The sequence below is a fragment of the Desmodus rotundus genome, chromosome 13 (genome assembly GCF_022682495.2).
Source record: "Desmodus rotundus isolate HL8 chromosome 13, HLdesRot8A.1, whole genome shotgun sequence".
Taxonomy (NCBI): domain Eukaryota; kingdom Metazoa; phylum Chordata; class Mammalia; order Chiroptera; family Phyllostomidae; genus Desmodus; species Desmodus rotundus.
In genome coordinates, this window is record NC_071399.1 from 47,073,596 (window position 1) to 47,099,579 (window position 25,984).

The 25,984-nt window shown below is 36.4% G+C and overlaps 1 protein-coding gene across 9 annotated transcripts in view; it reads right to left on the reverse strand.

Annotated features, from left to right (window-relative positions):
- FNDC3A (fibronectin type III domain containing 3A) overlaps positions 1-25,984 on the reverse strand; it is a 220,035-nt gene that overhangs the window by 108,079 nt on the left and 85,972 nt on the right. For all 9 annotated transcript variants that reach the window (XM_024569673.3, XM_024569683.3, XM_045202567.2 and 6 more), the window contains one exon: positions 13,547-13,622. In XM_024569673.3, coding sequence (XP_024425441.2) covers positions 13,547-13,622 — 76 coding nt within the window. The remainder of the gene's footprint in view (positions 1-13,546; positions 13,623-25,984) is intronic.

Consider the following 25,984-nt stretch of genomic DNA (forward strand, 5'->3'; position numbering starts at 1 on the left):
TGACTCAAAATTAGAAATGAAAGAGAAATTACAACAGATACCACAGATGAGCAAACAATCATAAGTACTATGAAAAGCTACATGCCACCAAATTGGACAACCTAGAAGAAAGAAATAAAGTCTTAGCATTATACAACCTTCCAAGACTGAATTATAACAAAAGAGAAAATCTGAATAGACCAATCACTAATAAGGAAAAACAATTATCAAAAAAAAAAATCTCCCCCAAATCAGTGTGGTCAAATGATCAACATCCAGGTGTTACCTATGGTTCACTATTTACATATTTAAATTGACATTTCCGTATTATTCTACAATCTTAACTGGTGCTCATATTGAAGACTCTAAGGTACCAAAATATCCCTACATAAAACTATATTTTTAGTATATAGGAATTGTCAAAGAAAAAATACAAATATACTTAAAATATTTTAGCAGGTAATTTTAATAAATACTGACAGCATGTCTTTGATGCAAAAGGCATTATTTTTGCACACACAATCACAGATGAAAAAGAGACAATTTCTGTTGTTTAAGAAATACAAGGAAGCTAATATTCCTTGAAGACTTTAGTAAAGTAAGGTTTTTATGTAGTGAGACAGACAGCATCATTATTCCTAACTCTGTAAGATTCAGAAGTTTAGGGGAAGTTTCTCTCCCATTTATTTCATTAGAAATGTGATTTACATGTTCAGTCAAGATGGAGGCTTAAGTAAATGCGGCTCACCTCCTTGCACAACCACAGCAAAAATTACAACTAGCCTACAAAACAAGTATCATCCATATCATCAGAAAACCGAACTGTACGGAAGTCCAGCAACCAAGGAACTAAAGTCATCACATTTATCCAGACGGGTAGGAGGGACAGAGACACGCAGACACATGGAACAGATGGTCCCACATCCATGTGTGATGGATAAAAATCAGGATGGATACCTTGGGAGCAAGGGATCTCAGCCCCATACCAGACCACCGAGCCATGGGTTCCACTGCCAAGAAGATAAGTCTACATAATTTCTGGCTGTAAAACAAGTTAAGGTTAGAGTAGTGAAAGGAACTGCAGGATTCTCAGGCCCTCATCTTTAGGGCCCGCAAGTGACTTAGGACTTAATGCAGACTCACACCCTCTGGGCTCCAGCACTAGGGGAGCACCTGGAAGGGCAGTAGTGACATACGGGGAGAATCTGAAGTGTCAGACATCAGGGAGAGTGCCAGGGGACAGCTTCCTCCCAGATAAAACTCCAGAGGCCACGCAGTGGCACTGTCCCCTTTCTGAGTCCTCCCACACACGGAGACACATAGCAGTGACACCACATCAGACTCCATCAACCTGGTTCACACAGGCTGCCCCACTGTGGGAATTACCTAAGGCCACTCTCCATCCAACTAACAGGCATGCTTTTCTACAATAGACCAAGCTACTGAGACAGGGAATCAAAGCAGCTCTACCCAATACATAGAAACAAACACAGGGAGGCTGCCAAAATGAAGACACAAAGAAATAGGGCACAAAAGAAAGAACAAGATAGAACTCCAGAAAAAGAAATAAACAAAATGGAAATAAGCAATTTATCAGATGCAGAGTTCAAAACACTGGCTATTAGGATTCTCAAGGAACTCACTGGGTACTTCAACAGCATAAAAAAGACCCAGGCAGAAATAAAGGTTACACTAAGTGAAATAAAGAAAAATTTACAGGGGATCAAGAGTGGAGTGGATGAAGCTGAGCATCAAATCAACGATTTGGAACATAAGGAAGAAAAAAAGATTCACTCAGAACAGCAAGAAGAAAAAAGTATCCCCCCCCAAAAAACAAAACAAAAAACACAGACCAACCAAGGATTGGCTAAGGAGCCTCTGGGACAACCTCAAGAGGTCCAACATTTGAATCAGAGGGGTGCTGGAAGGAGAAGAGGAAGCGTAAGGAATTAAAAACTTATTTGAAAAAATAATGAAAAATAAAAACTTTCCTAATTTGGTGAATGATGTAGACATAGAAGTCCAGGAAGCACAGAGAATCCCAAACAACATGGACACAAACTATACCACACCAAGAGACAATGCCAAAGGTTAAAGATAAAGAGAAAATCTTAAAAGTAGCAAGAGAAAAGCAGATAGTTACCTACAAAGGATTTCCCATAAGACTGTCATCTGATTTCTCAAAAGAAATGTTGCAGGCTAGAAGAGACTGGCAAGAAGTATTCAAAGTAATGAAAAGCAAAAATATACAATCTAAATTACTCTATCGAGCAAAGATATGATTTAGAATCAAAGGGCAGATAAAGAGCTCCCCAAATAAGAAAAAAGCCTAAAGGAGTTCATCATCACCAAACCATTATTATATGAAATGTTAAAGGACTTATTTAAGGAAAAAAAGATCAAGACTATGAACATTAAAATGGCAATAAATTCACAGCTATCAACAATTGATTCTAAAACACAAACTAAGCAAACAAGCAGAACAGAAACAATGATAAAAATGGAAATCATCTAGAGTATTATCAGTTGGGTGGGGAAAGAGGTAGAATGGGGGAAAAGGTTGAGGGATTAAGAAGTACAAATTGGAAGAAGATGGTGGAGAAGTGAAAACTACATTAATCTCATCCCAGGACCAATCTGGAATTACAACGAAATTGTAGAGAAATCATCTTGAATAACCAACTGAACACTAGCTGGAGAGAAGCCTTACAACCTCGGACAGACAGAAGAAAACACCAGCACAACGTGACTGGTAGAGAGTGTGGAGGAGATGTGAGAGGGCTGGCTGGGCTCCCATGAGTAGCAGCTGAAAATCAAGAGGGATATTTCAGCAGCCAGGTGAATTCCCCTGAGAAGTGTGGGTTCTAAACCCCAATCTGGGCTCCCCAGCCTACAGCACCAGAGCTTGAAAGGATCCCAACTAACATCCAGCTAGAAAAGCCACAGGGGTTCTGCTGACCAGGGAAAGACAGCTGGAGATGCAGTCTTTTAAAGGGCCAAAGCATAAAATTTCGACTGCAGCCACTTACCCTTGGTGCTGGCAATGAGAGGGCAGAGTGGGCTAGAGATGCTTGAGAAGAGTCTAGGGTTGGTGGCTCTTGGGAGAGAAATCAGGGAAGGCCACCAGGAAACCTGTGCTGAATCATTCACCATACTGCATCAGTAATCTTTCTCAAGCACAGCACTTCTCTGTGAATGGCATCAACCTGAGGAGAAGCAATGGCCTCCATCCCCAAGAATTACTCTGCCCCACCCTGTGGTGCTTAAGCCTGACTGCTAATCACAGACTGATTAGATTAACAACTGATCTGTTTGACAGCTGATTGGTTTAACCGTCAGTGGCAGAAAATACAAAGCAGCACCCAAAATGGAAAGACAAAGAAATAGATTCCAAATGCAAGAACAAGAGAATTTTCCAGAAGAACTAGATGAAATGGAAGTAAGCAATTCACATATAATTTAGAGTAATGATTATAAGGATACTCAACAGCATGAAAAAACACATAGAAACCATAAAAAAGGATTATTCAGAAATAAACAATGCAATATCTGCGATAAATAATACACTGCAGGGAATAAACAACAGATTAGATGAAGCAGAGGATTGAATCGGTGCTTTGGAAGTTAAGGTAGAAAAAAAATCAGGCAGAGCAGCAATTAGAAAAAAAAATAAAACGAGGAGAGCTTAAAAACATTTTACAACATGAAGTGTAACAGCATCTGCATCATGGGAATACAAGAAGAGAGTATACAAGATATTGAGAATCTATTTGAAGGAATGATAACCGAAAACTTCTCTAATCTGGTGAAGGAAACGTCGCACAAGTCCAGGAAGCTCACAGAGTCCCAAACAGTTGGACCCAAAGAGGCCTACACTAAGAAATATCATCATTAAAATGCCAAGGCTTAGAGATGAGAAAATCCTGACAGTGCGACAGAAAAGCAAGCACTTACACAAAGGGAGCACCAATTAGACTGTCATCTGATTACTCATCAAAAACACTTCAGGCCAGAAGGGAGGGGCATGAAATACTCACGTGATGAAAAGCAAGGACCTACAACCAAGACTACTGGGCCCAGCGCAACTATCATTTAAAATCGAAGGAGTAGTAAGGAGCTTCCCAGACAAGAAAAAGCTAAAGAAGTTTGTTAACACCAAACCAGTACTGCAAAAAATGTTAAAAGGCTTGCTTTAAGAAGAAAAAAGAGAGAAAGAGAAAGAAAAAAAACACAGAGTAACATAGTCTAACAACAAAATGGCATTACATACATATCAATAATCACCTAAAATGTAAATGGCTTAAAAAAAAAAAAAAGTAAATGGCTTAAATCCTCCAACCAAAAGACATAGGATAACTGAATGGGTAAGAAAACAAGACCCATATATATGCTGCCTTCAAGAGACCCACCTCAGATTGAAAGATACAGACTAAAAGTAAAGGGATGGAAGAAGATATTTCATGCAAATGTAAAAGACAAAAAAGCTGGAGTAGCAGTACTTGGACAAAATAGACTTTAAAACCAAGGCTACAGTAAGAGACAAAGAAGGCTACTATATAACGATAAAAGGAACAATCCAACAAGAGAATACAACCCTAGTACCCAATATATAGGATCACCTAAATGTGTGCAGGGCTGTCCAACCTTTTGGCATCTCCAGAACACAATGGAAGAAGAGTTGTCTTTGGCCACATGTTAAATACACAAATACTAACGAAAAGAAAAATATCTCATAATGTATCAAGTAAATTTACAATTTTGTGTTGGGCCACATTCATAGCCATCCAGGGCCACAAGCATCCCACTAGCAATGGGTTGGACACCGCTGAATATAGTAAAAGAAATCTTGATGGAAATAAAAGGAGAGCTAAACAGAAATACAGTCATAGTTGGGAATTTTAACAATGTATTGACTTCAAAGAATAGATCTCCCAGGTAGAAAAATCAAGAAGGAGACAGCAGCCAGCCTTAAATGACCACCAGAATAAATAAATTTAATTGATATCTTTAGAGCATTTCACCCCAAAGCAGCAGAATATACACAACTTTCAAGTGCACATGGAACGTTTTCTAGGGTAGACAACATGGTAGGTCACAAAAGAAGTCTCAATAAATTTAGGAAAACTGAAATCATATCAAGCATCTTCTCTTACTACAATGCTATGAAAACAGAAATCAATCACAAGAACACTGGAAAACATGCAAAGACATGGAAGCTAAATAACATGTTATTAAATAATGAATGGGTCAACAATAAGATCAAGGAAGATCAAAAGATACCTTGAAACAAATGAAAATGAACACACAACAATCCAAAATCTGTGGGATACTGGGAAAGCAATCCTAAGAGGGAAGTTCACAGCATTCCAGGCCTATCTCAAAAAACAAGAAAAAGCTCAAATAAACAATCTAACTTTACACTTCAAGAAACTTGAAAAGTAACAACAAAGACCAATGTGAGTAGAAGACGGAAATGATTAAGATCAGACCAGAAATAAATGAAATAGTCTAAAAAAAAAAACAAAAAACCCAAAAGATCAATGAATCAAAGAGCTTGTTCTTTTTGAAAAGCAAGACTGACAAACCTTTAACCAGACTCATCAAGAAAAAAAGAGAAAGGACCTTAAATAAATAAAATCAGAAATGGAAGAGGAGAAGTAACTCTTGATGCCGAAGAAACACAAAGGATTGTAAGAAAATATTATGAACAATTATATGCCAACAAACTGGACAACCTGGATGAAATAGATAAATTCCTAGAAACACACAATCTTCCAAAAATGAATCAGGAAGATTCAGAGAATCTGAATAGGCAGATTACACCTAATGAAATTAAAGCAATAATCAAAAAACTCCCAATGAACCAAAGCCCTGGATCAGATGGCTTCACAGGTGAATTTCACCAAACATTTTGAGAAGAACTAACACCTCTACTTCTCAAACTATTTCATGAAATTCACGAGGAGGGAAAGCTCCCAAACTCATTTTAGAAGGCCAGCATTATTTGAATTCCAAAACCAGATAAAGACACCCCAAAGAGAGAAAATCATACCCCAATATCACTGATGAACATAGATGCTAAAATCCTCGATTAAATATCAGCAAGCCGAATATAGCAATGCATCAAAAAGATCACACCCCATGATCAAGTGAGATTTATTTCAGCAAAGCAAGGCTGGTAAAACATTTGTAAATCAATAAATGTGATTGATCACATAAATAAAATGAAGGATATAAGCACATGATAATATCAACAGATACAGAAAACGCATTTGATAAAATCCAGTACCCATTTATGATCAAAACTCTAGGCAAAGTGCGAATAAAGGGAACATACCTAAACACAATAAAGGCCATCCCTGGCAAACGCACTGCCAGCATCATACTCAATGGGCAAAAACTACAAGCATTCCCCTTAAGATGTCCCCTTTCACCTCTCTTATTCAACATAGTACTGGAAGTCCTAGCTACAGCAATCAGACAAGAAGAAGAAATAGGCATCCGAATTGGAAAGGAAGAAGTAAAAATGTCTTTATGTGCACATGGCATGATACTGTACATAAAGAACCCCAAAGATTCCACCAAGAAACTATTAGAACTAATATATGAATTCAGCAAAGTAGCAGGATACAAAATTAATACCCAGAATCAGTTGCATTTTTATATGCCAATAATGAACTAACAGAAAGGGAAATTAAGAAACAACCCCATTCACAATTGCTTCAGAAAGATTAAAATTCCTAGGAATAACGTTAACCAAGGATGTAAAAGACCTGGACTTGGAAGATTATATCACACTGAAGAAAGAAATTGAAGGAGATACAAACAAGTGGAAGCATACACCATGCTCATGGATAGGACGAATCAACATCATTAAAATGTCCGCACTACCGAAGTAATCTATTGATTTAAACAATTCCTAAAAGATTCCAATGACAGATTTCAGAGAACTAAAACCAATATTTCAAAAATTTATATGGAACTACAAAAGGCCCTGCATAGCAACTGCAATCCTGAGAAAGACAAAAGTTGGAACAATCACAGTACATAATTCAAGCTGTACTGTAAGGCCACAGTAATCAAAACAGCATGGTACAGGCATAAAAACAGACACAGAGTAGAGAGCCCAGAAGTAAACTCAAACCATTATAGTCGATTAATATTTGACAGAGGAAGTAAGCACATGTAATGGGATAAAGATAGTTTATTCAATAAATGGTGTTGGAAAATTGGACAGATAGTGCAGAAAAATGAAACTAGACTTTCTTACACCACATACAAGAATAAATTCAAAATAGATCAAAGACTTAAATGTTAGCCCCCAAACCATAAAAATCCTAGAAGAAAATACAGGAATCAAATTATTGGTCATTGCTCATAAAACCTTTTTATCAGATATATCTCTCCAGGCAAGGGAAACAAAAGAAAAAGTAAACAAATGGGACTTCATCAAACTAAAAAGTTTTTCACAGCAAAGAAAATCATTAACAAAATTAAAAGACAACCCCCTGAATGGGAGAACATATTTGCCAATACACCTGATAAGGGGTTAACATCCAAAATTTAGAAAGTACTTACATAGCTCAACACCAAAAAAACCAAACAACCCGATTAAAAAATGGACAAAGGACCTGAACAGATATTTTGCCAAAGAGGACATACAGATGACCAAAAGACGTATGAAAAAATGTTCAACATCACTAATCATCAGAAAAATGCAAACAAAAACCACAATGAGATACCATCTCACACCTTTCAGGATGGCCATCATCAGTAAATAAAGAAACAAGTGCTGGTGAGGATGTGGAGAAAGGGGAACCCTTTTGCCCTGTTGGTGGGAATGAAGACTGGTGCAGCCACTGTGGGAAGCAGTATAGAGATACCTCAAAAAATTTAAAATGGATCTACCCTTTGACCCGACATTCCCACTTCTGGGAATATATCTGAAGGAACCCAAGACACTAATATGAAAGAACATAAGCAACCCTATGACCATTGCAATGTTATTCACAATCACTAAGATATGGAAGCAGCCCAAGTGTCCATCAATACATGTTTGGCTAAAACATCTGTGGAACATTTACACAGTGGAATTCTACTTGGCTGTGAAAAAGAAGAAACTTTTACCCCTTGCAACAGTATGGTTGGACCAGGAGAACTTTATGCTAAGTGAAATAAATCAGTCAGAGAAAGACAAATACCACAATGATTTCATTCATATGTGGAACCTAACAAACAAACTGAACTAACAAGGAAAATGGTGAAAGACTTATAGATGGAGAGCAGGATGACAGCTAGTGCTGGGGTGGGGGGGAGGTTAGAGGATAGAGGGATTGAGCAAAAAAGAGAAAGGACTCATGGATATGGACAACAGTATGGTGACTGCTGTGTAGAGGGGGTTAAAAGGGGACTAAATGGTAATGAAAAAAATTTAATAAAGATTACATATTTTAAAAACAAGAAGTACTAATTGATAGGTACAGAATAGGGAAAGGAATGTTAAGAACAATATAGGAAATGGAGCGGCTAAAGAACTTATATGTATGACCTATGGACATGAACTAAAGCGGGGATTATCGAAGGTAATGGCGAGTACCGGGTAGAGGGGGGCACTGGGCGTAAAACTGGGACAAATATAATGGCATAATCAATAAAATACAGGGTCTGGCAGAAGTAGTGCCTGCTTGTGTGTGGTTGGTATGCTAAAAATATGTGCATAATAATTTACTGTTTATTTGAACATTTCACCTAAAATGTTATAGGTGTGTTTGAGCATGATATTGTTATGTTACAGAATTACATGCTTATGATTTTGTAATAAAACATTTTGCAATAAAAAGGGGTGTTATTTGGGCCAGATCCTGTATATTAAAAAAGGGAAATGTGAATTAATAAATTAACTACTTGGCATCCTGTTTATGGGTCTACTATTAACAATAACCAATCACTGGCTCAATCACTTTATAAATGTGTCTGTGCACAGATATACTTGTTAAATTTAACTTTCATTTAGTGTTTTCATCCCAAAATTAACTAAAGAGGTCTCAGTATAATTAACTGGTTATTTTGAATCGAAGAATCTTTGGTTAGAATGAATGTTGATGATTACCAATAAAGCTTCTTCTGCGCAAGAATTACTTTTCATAAAATCATCTAACCATTGCATAAGAACTTATAAATGATGGGATTCTGGCATAACAGAGCAATGATTCCATTTATATACAGCCATAATTGTTGGATAGTTCTTCCCTTTGAGTCAAAATTTGCTTTCCATTAACTCTCACCTGTTAGCTTAAATAAAGTCTGCCCTCTAAAAAAGTAGAAAAACAATACCTTCCATGTCACAGCTTTTTGCTAAGTTAAATATCTTTCACATAATTTTATAGTCTTTTATAATAATTTCACAATTCTATACTTTCCTAGGTACATTCCTGGGTTCAATCTATTTGTCAATACTTTTTAAAAACATGTTGAAAGGATACCATAAAACCATACTACTAAGTCACCTGTATGAATTTATATTTACTTATGTAGTCTAAGATTTCATGTGTTTTCACTTTTGCAAATGAGATTTACTAGGTGACTCATATTTACCTCTAGTTCTACTAAAATAAGCAACTTGTATTTACAAAGTTAAGTCCTCCGCTCTTGCATATAGTGGACACTGTCATTTGTTTTGGTACATAGGATCTGAAGCCACTTTGTGAATTAGAGGAGTCACCTTGATATGAAAGGTTTCTTTTAGGGGGGGTTGTAGAGGGAAGAGAGAGAACACATTTACAAGAATATTTGTGACATTTCATTGAACATTTCTAGATGTTTGTAGTAAGAAGATTTTTTAGTTAACAGGTAATCTAAAACAGGAAGATATTACTCATCTTTCCCAACCATAAAATGGATGTTAACTCTCCTGTATAATCTCCTTCAATGGCTCTCCCTCACCTTTACAATAAAGTTCTTAGTATGGCAATGAAGCCATTTTAATTTCTGACTACATTTTCAGGTTTGCCTCCATTCACATCCCCTGTATACAACTTTTTAGCAATTCTGATCTCTTTGCAGTTATTCAAATAAGTCAAGTTATTCTTTCATTCTGTTGCTTTTGTGCACTGCTCCCTCTGCCTAAAATGCTCTCTTGAGTTCTTTTCCCATTTGACCAACTACTATTTTGCTTAAAGAAGGTCACGTCACCTTCTCTTTGAAGAATTTTTCCCCTAACATATTACTTTGCATTACAGCACCCCTCCTATGCTCCCATAACACTTTATGCATGTCTCTAATGGTTCTTTTTATACCGTAACACAATAGTTAATTTTCCCTCTTTCTTCCTTACTACACTGTGTTCTTGAATGGCAGGACCTGTGTCTTAGTTTTCTTTGAGTCCCCCGGAGCTGGTACAGCATACCTCAATAGATACTTAGTAAATTCATGAAAAAATATTAGCAATCTGTCTCTCCAAGCAGTATGCTTTAGCAGAAAAAGTACTACGCTGAGCCCTGACAATCAATAACTAGCTTTAACTAACAAATTATGAACCTCCTCTAAAGTAAGTGGATTATTTAGATCTCTAAATTCCCCTATAATCTCTTTTAACTTAGTTTTTGTTTCTATAAATTCTTGATAGGTAATAAAACTACTTTAAAAAGAAGTCTTTAATTCAAATGCTTATTTTATACTAGATTTACCTCAATTCTTTTTTTTTTAATCCTCACCTGAGGATATGTTTACTGATTTTTTTTTTTTTTTTTTTTTTACAGAGACAGAGAAGGCAGCGATGGGGCAGGAGACAGTAAGAGGCATCAATGTGAGAGAGAAACATCAATTGGTTGCCCCCTGCATGCACCCCAACCATGGATCGAACCCACAATGAACCCACAACCTAGGTATATGCCCTGACTGGGAATCAAACCTGTAACCTTTTTGGCATACAAGATGAGACGCTCCAACCAACTGAGCAACCTGGCCAGGGCAATTCTTTAGGTTTCACTAGAGGGTTTTTTTTTTTAGTATAGTGGCTGTGAAAAGATAAGCTTTCCTAACTTGATGGCCTTAGGGATATAGGGTCCCATTTTTCTCTCAGGTTCACTGGCACATTATTTTCCTCCCTTAAAACTTTCTCTTATCTGCTGCCTCCACTTATACTTCTACTCTTACTTTTTTACCTAGCTCCAGAACTAGTTCAGGAAGATGACTGCCATGTGATAGAAACTAGTGATGGCAAAGGGAAGAAAAGGAAGATGAGCTCCAGCAGTTATATTCTTTTCTCATCCTACCTTATTTTCTTGCTTGGCTTGAGGACACACTGGTCTTTACAAAGACTTAAACCCCAATCCCTCATTCTTTCCACCTATATCCCATATTTCAATTTGGGATTAATAAAAACAAACAGAGGAAAGAACTTTTTACTTCTGTCTGGTTCCCCTTATCCTTTCCTGTGTTTTAAAAAACTCTGCCTCATAATTTTAAAACAAAGCTTTCACTCTTATAATTGGTAACACAAAGAGAGGGGTTTCCTGCTTCTACTGCCTAAAAATATCTTCACATGGTAGGCAGTTTCTACTATTAGGAAACTGTTAGTACTACAGGCACATTATAAATTAGATTGGCTTTTTTGGTCCTGACTGAAGGGGTAACTGCCACATAAAAATCAATTTAATTGATTCTATGAAGGAGGGAATTTAAACCTTGTAGTTACAGTTGACTTTTAAAATACAAGATTTAAAAACCAGCAGTTTTTGTATTTTAAGTCACACTAAAATAGCAATGTGTATAGTATCCTCATTTGTAGATGTTTTTTAAAAAACCAATGTTATATTAGTTAAAATGCTTCCATTATAAACAATATTTATTGTAAACAATTTGAAAAGGGATGTATAAACAAACCTCAGGTGAGTGCTCTCTTAGAAACTTACATTCTAAGAGGTACCCAGTATAAAAATAACTTTTATGAAAACCTAATTGCCAAGTGAAGACAGGCAGAGTTTATTATATTGCCTAAAAGTCTACTATGTGGTTTCTTTTAAGCTCATAGTATGTGGACCCTTCCTATTTTGAAGTTATCTTATTTGCCACACAAAAGATTTATATTAACTTAGAGAAAGTGCTAACTCTAAGGCATGTAAGGTGTAGTTGGCAGGTTAAAAATTTTTATTGTAATTACTGAGCTAATTGCCTCTCTAGAAAGAGTTAGGTCTATTTCTTCTTGGATTAAGTCAAGTAGACAGACCAGGTTAATGGGAGGTACCATTAGTCCTGGTTTGCCAGGGACAATCTTGGCTGATACCACTTGCCTTAGAGTAATTGCTAGGGTCTCTTTCATTCTCAGAAGTATGCTAGGCTGGATGATGAAGCATATGTAAACCCTACTTCTAATGTGCTATTTTCAAATGAAAGCAACACTATTATTTAGGTACTGAACATGTAGAAGGCCAATAACGGAAGGGTATACAAAGAAATATAAGAAATAGCACCTGCCCTCAAAATGCTTAAAATCAAAAGAGATTGAATGAACATTTCAAGTTAAACAACAAAAATTTTTAAACAGCTTTTAAAAATATAACTAGAGGGAATGTTCTAAAAAGAACATAGATATTTGCTAAATGAATGGCACAATAATAGGTATTACAGGGTTTCACAGGTGATGGGGGTAACTTTGTATTAAGCAACACCACAGCACCCAACATCACCATTTACTGAGTGTCTTATATGTGACAGGTCTGGTTTATACTGCTTTACATGCACATTAATTAGCCCTCACAACTATCCTCTGAGGTGTACTATTACCACAAGGATGGAAATTTTACTGATAAGAAATATACCCGATAGAGGTTAAATAACATATGAAAATTTATACTGACAATAAACGACAGAGTTAGGATTTAAACCCAGGTTCTCTAATTACAGAGCCAGTGACCTTTTTTGCTCTTGCCTTCACATAGGGTGGTTGTTTTCATCTGGGACTGATTTTGTGCCCCAGGGAACATCTGCTGATAGCTAGAGACATTTTTGTTTGCCACAGGCGTGTGCGTGGGGTGGCTAGAGAGTAATGCAGAGAGAATACTCACTAAAAACTTTACAAAAAACCTTTTAAAGATAAGATCTGACATCAGTCTTGAATTATGGATAGACTAGGGGGGTGGTAGTGATATGGATGAATTCTAGGTAAGAAGAACAATATACAAGAGATTGCACTCAGTAAGTACAAGAGATTCAAGACCTAGTGAACAAGTTAACAAGCTAGATATAAAACAGTACTGAAGCGAAAGTGGAAAGAAAGTCCAAAAGACAAAACGATCTTTTAAAAAGACCAAGGAACCTGAACTGGATTCACTGAAGATTTTTGAGCAGGGAACTGACATAAACAATATAATATTATAGGAAGATTAATCAAGAAACCAGAGCAAAGAAACTAATTAGGATGCTACTGCAATACTTAAGCCATAAGGTATTCAAAGTTTGCTTTGGTGTAGTGTTAGTGAAAAAGAAAGGAAGAAACCAGAAGCATATATACTTTTATGTATCGTAAGTTCTTCTGTTGTCTCAAACAATAATTAATTGCCATTCCTACCTGTAATGCACTGAAACTGTCCATCTTCTCTTCTTATTGTAAATGCTTCTCCTGGGTTAACTTGTACCAGAATAACCTTAAAATGAAGGGAGGAAGTATTAATCAAAACAACAGTAGAGCAAATTAGTATATCAAGATATTAAATGTTGCTAGTAAGAGCATAGTTGTGAGCTATTTAACCCTATTAAACTGGGAAGAAAAATGGGGATTACATATTTTATACATTAATTAAAAAATTATTATTTAACTTTTCTGGAGGTGAGAGTTAAGCCAAAAGTAAGGGAATAAAAAAATAGTGGCTAACTTTTATTGGAAAGTCAATAAATATCACTATGAAAAAAAGATGGAATCAAACCACAAAATATTTGGGTCACCTATGCTTAGTTCATCAGTTGCTAAGTACTGAGCTTTTTAAAATATAGTATACATTTACAGGTAGAGCATATTTGAATTAGTATGACTTTTCAAATCATATTTAAGAATCCTACCACTTTAAGTATTGTATTTTATTATATAGGTAATACATACTGATTTTATGACATTTGAAAAACAGAAAACTGGAAAGTAATCTGAGGTCCTAAAATAAACATTGTTAACATTCTGATAAATATCTTAGTCTTGTTCTCTACACATAGACTTAATTTTTCTCCATAAACACAGATATAAGATCTCCAATTCTGTATCTTTTTCCAGATTAATATTATAGAAAGACTTTCCGTGTTACTGCTCACAGTATTTCATCGGACAACTATACCATAAACTACAATACTTTAACCTTCTCTAATAAGGAAATTTTTGGTATGCAGTTTTTCCCTCTATATAATTATAATATATTCCCAGAAACAGAATTTTTGTGTCTGCTGCTAAACTGCTTTTTACAAAGGTTTTACTAATTCATATTCCCCACCCATGCTTGATGAGAACACCCTTTGACTGCATTTTCCACGACCCTGGAAATTATAGTTTTAAAATCTTTGCTAACTTGATAGATGAAAATAGTATATTACTATTTTTTAAATCTATACTTGATTATTAGTGAGGTTAAATGGTATCTCTTGTTTGTTGCTAGCTCTTTTGTAAACTGGCTGTTTGTTATCTTTTTGGGGTCTTAAGTGTTCTTAGTGATTTGTATTATTTCTTTGCATATTAATAATAGTAATAATATTATACTATATTATGCTGCAAATATATTTCTATTTTGTTTCTTCCTTAATTTTTAATATAATTGTTTATTTTCTTATAGCCAACGTTATCTATTTTTTGCCTTTGTGACTATCTTCTATTGCTTCTGAATTTAACTTGTGGCTAGTTATCAAGCACTTGAAATGTGGCTAGTCTGTATTTGTAAGTGCCATAAGTGTAAAATACATACTGGATTTCAGAGAGTACAGAAAACCTCAACAATGTAAAATATCTTCTTGATAATTTTTATATTGATTACATGTTAAAATAATATTCTGGACATACTAAGTTAAATAAACATTATTACAATTAATTTCACCTGTTTTTAGTTTTTGAATGTGCCTATTAAAATTTTTAATGATAGACACAAGCCAGTTAGGAAGGGTCTTGTGAGCAATTTTAAGGGCAATGATCAATGTTACTTATGTAGATAGTCCTAGGGAGACCTGTCAGGAGGCTATAGTAGTTATCTAAGTAGTTTTCTTTTAATGCATTAATTTTGATTTCCTTCCATTTTCCTTAGGCTTACCATGATGTTTTTCTAACTTTTTCAGTTGAACACTCTATTCCATTCTTTCTTTAGAAATATATGCAGTTAAGACTGTGAATTTTACTTAACTCAGCTGTAACCATATCCAGTATTTTCACTATTATTCTTTTTTAGATTTTTCTACTATTTTGTTCTTGATTTCCTGAGATCAAGAATTGTTTTAAAGAAAACTTACAATTTTAAAAGTGGGCTAGAGGATTTTCAGTTTGCTTTCATTTCCAATACGTTTTTATCAATCCCAACAAATCCTGATTCTTTAAAAAAATTTTAACACATTCCGTCTTTTTCACTCCTTTCCTAATTTGGTAGAGGTGAGGAATTACTGAAGGATGTTACCTGAGGCCAGCATTGAGTTAAAACACAAGTTCTTAACTTGGGGCCATAAATAATCATTCACAGGGTTCGTGAACTACCCAGAATTGTATGTGAAACTTTCTGTAGATATTATATTTTTTTACAAAAAGGGTTCATTGTTTTCTTTAGATTTCATTAAATTCTTAACGAGGACCGAAGACCCAAAGTAGAGCTTACTCTGTCACACTATGCTGTGTGCTTTATATAGATGTTATTTCTTTTAAATCATAATCATCTAGCAGTACTAGTCCTGTGAAGTTCTATAAAATACTTATTGTTTCTCATGAATTTATTAACTACAAAGCTGGCAAAAAAAATAAAAGAAAACAAAACACGACATAAATATATAACTGATATATCCTGCCATCAAGTTAAAAAATAAAAAAGGATAAACAGGCCTCTTTTAAATTAGAATAAGTGATGAAATTTATTCATTTATTTAAAAATCATGTATTAAGCATCCACTTGTAGGCATGTATTCTTATACGTACTGTGGATACCAAGAAGAAAAATAAATCACAGTCCAAGGACTCAAGAAGATCACAGTCTAGTGAGACATATAAGTACTCAGCCAATAAACTGTGCAACATCATAAGTAGTATAATAGGCATATGAATGAACAATGTCCTATAGGCTCCACTCGGTCCAGGATAAACAGAAAAAGTTCATGGAGATCATAACTGCATAATGTTCAGAAGGACAGCTAGGAGTTAAGCTAAAACAAGAGGACATTTCAAGGAGAACCACATAACATGTATGAAGTCAAAAAGGTAAAAAGTGATCATTGACAATTTGAAAACGGGGAAGAAGTGTGGAATACCTCAAGTTTAAACTAGTTTGAGAAATGCAATGGAAAGAGGTAAGACTGTGATAATAAGCAGGGGCTAGATCATGAAGATCCATAAATATCCAGCTAAGGAGTTATATCTTTAGACAAGACTATTAAAAAGGGAAAGTCATACTCAAATTTTATCTGTACCCCAAATTCTTATTTTCTTTTTTTGTGTGTGTATGCAAATAGTTTTTATTTTTTTATTTTACTTTTTTATTAAATACTTTAGAATTTTATTGTTGTTCAAATACAGTTTTCTGCCTTTTCCCTACTCCTCTCCCCCTGCCCCCTACCACCCCCACCTTCCTCCCCTGTTTCCACCCCGCCTTGTTTTTGTCCATGTGTCCTTTATAGTTGTTCCTGAAAACCCTTCCCCCTTGTCTCCCCATTATCCTCTCCCATCTCCCCTCTGGTTACTGTCCATGTGTTCTTAATTTCATTGTCTTTGGTTATATTTTGCTTGCTTGTTTGTTTTCTTCATTAGGTTCCAGTTAAAGGTGAGATCATATGGTATTTGTCTTCCACCACCTAGCTTATTTCATTTAGCATAATGCTCTCCAGTTCCATCCACACTGTCCCAAAGGGTAGGAGCTCCTTCTTTCTTTCTGCTTCATAGTATTCCATTGTGTAAATGTAACACGTTTTTTTGATCCATTCATTTACTGATGGGCACTTAGGTTGCTTCCAGCACTTGCCTATTGTAACTTATGCTGCTAGGAACACTGGGGTGCATAGGTTCTTTTGGACTGGTGTTTCAGGATTCTTAGGATATAATCCTAGCAGTGGAATTGTAGGGTTAAAACACAGTTCCATTTTCAGTTTTCTGAGGAAATCCCATACTGTTTTCCATAGTGGCTGCACCATACACAAAAATAAATTCAAGGTGGATAAAGGACATAAATATAAGTTGTGACACCATAAAAATCCTAGAGGAGAACACAGGCAGAAAAATCTCAGATATTCCACGCAGCAATATTTTCACTGATATGTCCCCTAGAGCAAAGGACATAAAGGAAAGAATAAACAAATGGGATCTCATAAAAATAAAAAGCTTCTTCACGGCTAAAGAAAACAGCATTAAAATGAAAAGAGAACCAACCGTATGGTAAAACATATTTCCTCAATGATACCTCAGACAAGGGTCTCATCTCCAGAATATATTAAAAAACTCACATGACTCTACTCTAAGGAGACAAACAACCCAATTAAAAAATGGGCAAAGGACTTGAGAAACAAAATCTGAGTTACAGCCAAGATGGAGGCGGAGGTAGAAACCCTTCACTTTCTCACACAACCAAAAGGAGGATAACAACCAATCTAAAATCAATAAACAACCAGAAGTGCCAGAAATTCAAACTGCATGGAACTCTGACAACCAAGGAGTTAAAGAAAAAATCAACCAGAACAAGAAGACTGGTAAGGTGGTGGACCACACTGGCTGGACTGGCTCAAAAAAACTGACGTGAGGTGGCAGACCACGAGGATGTGGCTGGCTGAAGGAGAAACAGACTCAGAGTTGACTGTGGAATATGGAGGGGGTTACTGCAGTGGGAGAAACTCCATGTCTCACAGAAGTCCTCTGGAAAGCGCACTAGAGATGAGCGGATGAGCTGCATTGTTCCCTCTCTGGTCCCTCCCCCACAGGCAGCCCTGCAGCGCAGCAAAGAGGGTTGCCCTGCTTGGGTGAATACCTAAGGCCCTGCCCCCTACAATTTATCAGGTGCACCAAGACAGAAAAATATGGCCCAAATGAAAGAACAGAGCAAAACCTCAAAAAGAGAACTAAGGGAAGAGGAAATAGCCAACCTAGCTGATGGGAAATTTAAAGCCCTGGTAATGAAAGTGCTCACAGATCTGATTGAGTTTTGTCGAAAAATGAAAAAAAACAAATGAAAGACACACAAAACGAAATAAAGCAAAATATTCAGGGAACGAATAGGGACAGCAAGGATGCCAGGACCAAAGCAATGATTTGTAACAAAAGGAAAAAAACCCCATTCAACTGGAACAGAATTAAGAAACAAGAATATGAAAAAGTGAAGAGAGACTTACAAACCTCTGGGACAACCTGAAACCTTCCAATATCGGAATTATAGGGGTGCCAGAAGGAAAAGAACAACAGCAAGAAATTGAAAACTTATTTGAGCAAATAATGAAGGAAAACTTCCCCAATCTGGCAAAGGAAATAGACTTCCAGGAAGTCCAGGAACCCCAGAGAGTCCCAAAGAAGTTGGATCCAAAGAGGAACACACCAAGGCACATCATAATTACATTACCAAGGATTAAGCAGAAGGAGAGAATCTTAGAAGCAGCAAGAGAAAAGGACACAGTTACCTACAAAGGAGTTCCCATAAGACTGTCAGCTGATTTCTCAAAAGAAATCTTGCAGGCAAGAAGGGGCTGGAAAGAAGTATTTGAAGTTGTGAAAGGCAAGGACCTACATCCAAGATTACTGTATCCATCAAAGCTTTCATTTAGAATGGAAGGGCAGATAAAGTGCTTCCCAGATAAGGTCAAGTTAAAGGAGTTCATCATCACCAAGCTATTACTACATGAAAGGTTAAAGGGACTTATCTAAGGAAAAGAAGATAAAAAAGAAGATATGAACAGACTCACAACTATAAACAAATAAACCTAAAAGAAAAACAACGAAAACAAAACTAAGCAAACAACTAGAACAGGAACAGAATCAGAGAAATGGATATCACATGGAGGGATTTCAGTGTGGAGAGGGAAGGGAGGAATGGGGGGGAAAGGTACAGGGAAGAAGAAGCATAATTAGTAGGCATAAAATAGACGGGGAGAGATAAAAAATGGTCTAAGAAATAGAGGACTCAAAGAACTTATATGTACAACCCATGGACATGAACTAAGGGGGGAGTAATGCTGGAGGGCTGGGGGGCAGGGTGGAGGGGTAAAAATTGGGAAAACTGTAATAGTATAACCAATACAAAATACTTAAAAATAAATAAATAAACAAAATCTTTTTTTAAAAATGGGCAAAGGACTTGAACAGACACTTCTCCAAGGAGGACCTATAGAGGGTCCAGAGACACATGAAAAGATGCTCAGCATCACCATTCATCAAAGAGATGCAAATTAAAACCACAATGAGATACCACTTTAAACCAGTGAAAATGGCCATCATAAACAAAGCAACAAACAGCAAGCGTTGGAGAGGTTGTGGATAAAAGGGAACCCTAGTGCACTGTTGGTGGGATTGTAAATTCTTATTTTGAAATATTTAATATGTATAGAAAAACTCCAAGATCGGTTCAATGACCACCCATATACCCTTCATCTAGATTCACCTACTGTTAACATGCTGCCACATTTAATCACTCTCGCACTCACTCTTTTTTGATAAACCATTTTAGAATACATGAGTGGTGTTAAATTTGATCACTTGATTTAGGTGGTATCTGTCAGGTGTCTTTATTATAAGGATACCATTTCCCTTTGCAAGCAATATACCATCAATATGGTTGTACTGTGAGACTATGAATATCCTATTTTGCAACAATTTTTCACTCAATGGTTTCAGCAATTATTACTAAGTCATTACTATAATAAATGCAAAGTGGTGATTTAAAAAACCCCATTCTTTATACATTCACCAGTTACCATTCTTCTGTTAAGTACAGACTTCTTTTCCATATTCTTCCCTTTATCCCACACCCCTATTTAAGTGTTTCTTAGTATGAGTATAAGCTCATGGATTCTTTTAAAAATCAATGTTATAATCTATTCCTGCCACTATTAACATTTTTTGTGAAGTGAAATTCATATTACATAAATTAATTTTAAATTAATACTAAAGCATTTAATTCTGCTGCATTTAGTACGTTCACAACACTGTATAATGACTACCAGTATCTAGTTCCAAAACTTTCAACCACTCCAAAATAAAACCCCCTATCTATTAAGAAGTCACTCTACTTTTCCCACTCCAAAACCCTGGTAACCATCAAAATTTGCTTCTGTCTCTACAAAGAGACATTTTGTAGAGACAGAAGCAAATTTTACCCATTTTGGATGTATCTTATAAACAGAATTATATAATGTGTGATCTTTTGTGACTGGTTTCTTTCACTAAGCATGTGTTTGTAATTCATCCAGGTTGTAGTTATCAGTACTTTATTCCTTTTTATGGACATACCAAAATTTGGGTATCCATTTAAACACTGATGGGCATTTGGACTCTTTGACCTTCTGGCTATTGAAGATAGTTCTGCCATAAACATGCAGGTTTGAAATCTTTGGGGTATATACCTAGGCACTGACTTGCTGGGTCATATGGCAATTCTATGTTTAACTTTTTGAGAAATCACCAAACTTTCCCACTGCAGCGGCATCATTTTACATGCCCAACAACAATACATAAGGGTTCCAATCTCTCTACATGCCACTGCTTGTTATTTTGATTATAGCCATCCTCTGGGCATAAAGTGGTACCTCACTGTGGTTGATTTGCATTTCCCTAATGATTAGTGATGTTGAGCAACTCGTCATGTGTTTGTTGGGAATTTGTATATCTTCTTGGGAAAAATGTGTATTCAAGTAATTTGTCCAACTTTAATTTGGTTGTCTTTTTGTTGCTTTATCAAAAAATTCCTTATATATTATGGATACTAGATTCTTATGATACAGGATTTGCAAATATTTTCTCCCATTTTGCAGGCTATCTATTCACTTCATTATGTTCTTTGATGTACAAAAATTCTTAACTTTGATGCAGTCCAATTTATCTATTTTTGTTGTTGTAATTTTCTGTTTGTACTCATGGTGTCATATTGTAGACTCCATTACCAAATCCAAGGTCATAAAGATTTCCTCTGGTTTTACAGTTTTGGCTTTCATATTTAAGTTGCTGATCCACAATGGTGTGAAGCAGAACTGAAGATTTTTATTTTTCTTTTTTCTGCATGTGGATATCCAGTTGCCCTAGCACCATTTATTGAAGAGACTATTCTTTTACTACTGAACAGTTTTGGCACCCTTGTCAAGAGCAAATTAGCAATAGATATATGGGTTTATTTCTGGACTCTAAATTCTATTCCATTGGTCTATATGTTTATTCTTATGCCAGTACCAAACTGTTTTGACTACTATAGATTTTAGTAGATATAAAATTGAAAAGTGTTATTCCTACTTTGATCTTTTTCAAAACTGTTTTGGCTATTTGGAATCTGGCTATTTGTAATTCCTCATGAATTTGATAATCAGCTTTTGTATTTCTAGGGGAAAATGGCTACTAGAATTTTGTTAATATTTGCATTGAATATGTACACTCCTTTGGGCAGTGTTACCATCTTCATAATATTAAGCTTTCTAGACCATGAACACATTATATCTTTCCATTTAGTTAAGTCCATAAGTCCTCTATCGTTTCCTTTGTCATGTTTCATTAGTTTTCCACGTACAAGTATTTCATCAACTTGGGTAAATTTATTTTGATGTACTTTATTCTTTTGGATGCTACAGTAAATAAAATAGTTTTAATTTCCTTTGCAGATTCTTCACTGCTAGTGTGTAAAAAAAGTTGCACTTTTGTGTTGATCTTATATGTTACAATTTAGTAATATGTTTACTAACTCTAGTTATTTTTAAATATTTTTATTTTTCAAATATAGTTGACATACAATATTGTATTAGTTTCAAGTGTACAACTCAGTGATTAGACATTATATAACTAAGTGATTGCCCACAAATCTTTTATCCTATACCATACATAGTTATTACATTCTTATTGATGATAAGAATGAGTATAACTACCCATGCTGTACTTCACATCACTGTAACTATTCTGTAACTAACAATTTGTACTTCTTAATCCCTTCGCCTTTTCACCTCTCCCTAAAAACCCCCTCCCATTTGGCAACCGTCAAATGTTCACTGTACCTATGAGTCTGTTTCTGTTTTGTTTGTTCATTTAGTTTGGTTTTTAGATTCAGTTGTTGATAGATATGTATTTTTTGCAATTTTACTATTCATATTTTTAATCTTTTTTCCTTCTAGTTTAGAGGTGATGAACTCCTTTAGCTTTTTCTTGTCTGGGAAGCTCTTTAGATGTCCTTTAATTCTAAATGATAGCTTTGTTGGGTAGAGTAATCTTGGTTATATTGGGTTGGCCAAAAAGTCTGTTTAGTTTTTTTTTTTGTAAAATAAAAGATACGTTTTTCATTTTCACCAATACTTTTATTGCTTTGGATATTTTGAGTATGTTGGCTATCTCCTGCATGTATTAATGTTGATTACTGTCAATTAATGTCTTGATTTGATTGCTATCAACTTCAACTGATCTACCCAACTATGGAGTATCATCCAGCAAGAAATCTCTAGCACAAAACTTTGCAAACCAATTTTGACATGTTCAATCAGTCACAGAACCTTTTCCACACACTGCACAAATCAATTTTTGTGTTTCAGTTGCATTTTTACCTTTCTTGAACTAAAAATGCATAATATGCTGAAAATGTTACACATTTTCTTCCATCGTCAAAGGTAAAATAGCTATGCAAAACTCTACCAATATCAATGTTTTTTTTTAAAATGCATGTTGATATGACAGCTGTCACAATACAATCTAACAAAATTGTTTCGAATGAAGTTTAAGACAACTCAATCACTACTACAGCCATCTTTCGGGGGAGGGGAAATTTTGGGGGCAACCCAATAGGTCCTTAACGCTCATCACTTTGAATATTTTGGGCTAATCCATTCTGGTCTGCAAAGTTTCTGTTGAGAAATCAGCTGACAGTCTTATGGGAGCTGCCCTGTAGGTAACTAATTGCTTTCTCTTGCTACTTTTAAGATTCCCTCTTTGTCTTTAACCTTGGACATTTTAATTATAATGTGTCTTGGTATGGGTCTCTTTGGGTCCATCTTGTTTGGGACTCTCTGTGCTTCCTGGACTACTATGTCTATTTCCTTCACCAAGTCAGGGAAGTTTTCTGTCATTATTATTTCACATAGGTTTTCAATTTCTTGCTCATTCCCATCTCCTTCTAGCATCCCATGATGTGGAAGTTGGTACTCTTGAAGTTGTCCCAAAGGCACTTCACACTATCCTCATTTGGGAGACGGGTTTATTTTTCTTTTTGCTGTTCTGAATGGGAGTTTTCTGTTTCCTTATCTTCCAAATTTCTGATTTGATCCTCCATTCCATCTATTCCACTGATGATTCCCTATAATATATTCATTTCTAGTTCTTTAGGTTTTCTAGATTTTTTTGTTTCCTATCTCATTGTTGAAGTTCTAAGTTCATCTACTCCTCCCCAAAGTACATTGGGCATCCTTATAAACAATATTTTGAACGTTTACTCTAGTAGATTGCTTGCCTCCATTTTGTTTAGTGCTTTTTCTGCAGTTTTGTTCTGTTATTTCATTTGGGACATGTTTGTTTGTCTTCTCATTATGGCAGCATTCATGTGTTTATTTCTGTGTATTAGGTAGAGCTATGTCTCTTGGCCTTGGTAGAGTGGCCTTATGTATAATAGTGCTGTTCTGTACAATCCAGTAGCACAGCCTCCCTGATCACCCAAGCTGGGCACTTGTGCACTATCCCACCCAGAATATGAGCTGTGTATACCCTCCTGTTGTAGTTAGGCCTTCATTGCTGTTGGCACCCCAATGGGAGGGATTTACCCCCAGGTCAATGAGCTGCAAGGACCGGCTACAACCACTTTGGGGACTTAACTGTACAGAGGCCCATCCCATGGAGCAGGACTTGCTTCAGTGGGGCTCTGGTGCCCACTGAGTCTGTCCCTTTAGTGTGTCACTTATAAGGTGGTGGGGTGGTGCTTTAATGTGGTCTGAAGCTGTCCACTCGGTGCACTGGCTCAGGGGTTTCCTGAAAGGTGCAGGTAAAGGTCAGCCACCACCAGTTTTCTCACTGGGGCTACCTGGCATGAGCTACACAGCAATCTGCACATGGCTATTACTTGAATTGGGCTTAGAGATGCCAAAGGAGAGGCCACGCTGCGAACCAAGGCTGGCTGCCAGGAGTGCTAGGCCTGAGGTCACTTAGCCAGAAGTATGGAGCATGCTTAGGCCAGATGCTGCTTATTTGAGAGACTTTAGGAAAGTCTGAATGAAGGATTAACCAAGACAGGCCATTTGTATGGAAAAGCCACTGGAAACAATTTGGGTGGGCCTGCAAGTTGGGTAGGGTAGAGTTTCAGGGAATCACCAGGGCAGGGCAAATAGCTTTAGCAAGGTTGATGGAGACTGAAGATATGGCACCTTCCTGCTGGCTGTGTGGGGGATGGCTCAGAAAAGGCACAGTGGCCTCCACTAGCACTTCTGCTTGGTAGAAAGCTGTCCCTCCAGCACTTGCCCTGGTGCCAGACACTTCAGTTCCTTCCTGTATGTTCCAGCTTCCTTTCAAGCTGCTTCCCCAGTGCTGGAGCTCAGAGCAAGTGAGTCTGAGTAAGTCCATGTGCAGTTCCTATACGAGGAATGCCTGTGACTCCAAAAGCCTTCAGTTTCAGTCAACCACAGTCCCCACTGGTTTTTACAGCCAGAACTTATAGGGACTTCTCTTCCTGGCAGTGGAACCCTGAGCTGCAGGGCTCGATGTGGGCCTGGGACTCCTCACTCCTAAGATGGGACCTCTGCAGCTGAGATATCCGTCCCAATTTTTATCTTCCACATATGGGTTTGGGACCAGTACATTCTGCATCTCTGCCCCTCCTACTAGTCTCGATGTGGCTTCTTCTTTATATCCTTATAGTTGTAGACTTGTTTCAGCTAGGTTTTAGGAAGTTCTGAATGATGGTTGTCCTGTAATTTAGTTGTAATTCTGACCTGGTTGTGAAAGATGTGAGTACTGCATTGACCTACACTACCATTTGACCAGGAGCCTCTAGTCAATTTTTTGAGGATTCTTTGAGATTTTTTATATACAGGATCAAGCCATGTGTCAACAGACAAATCTTTAGCTAGACTAACCAAAGAAAAAAGAGAGAACTCAAATCAACAATATTACAAATTAAAGAGAATATATTACAAATGAAACCACAGAATTACAAAGGATAAGAGGCTACTATGAACAACACTATGCAAAAACTGGACAACCTAGAAGAAATGAAAAATTCTTAAAACATACTCAACCAAGACCGAGTCAGGAAGAATTAGACAATCTGAACAGACCAATTAGTAGTAAGATTAAGCCAGTAATTAAAAATCTCCCGATGAAGAAAAGACCAAAATAGGATTGCTTCATTGGTAAATTTTACCAAACATTTAAAGTACAATTAATGCGAATCCTTCTCAAGTTTTCTCTCCAAAATTGAAGAGGAGGTAACACTCTCAAATTCATTTTATGAGGACAGCATTACCCTGATGCCAAAGCAAGAAAATAACACTACAGGAACTGCCCCCCCCCCCCAACAAAACTATAGGCCAATATCCCTGATGAATATAAATATAAAAATTCTCAATAAAATTCTAGCAAACCAAATTAGTAGCATATTAAAAGGATCATTCCTTTTAAAACAAGTGGGTTTTATACCTGGGA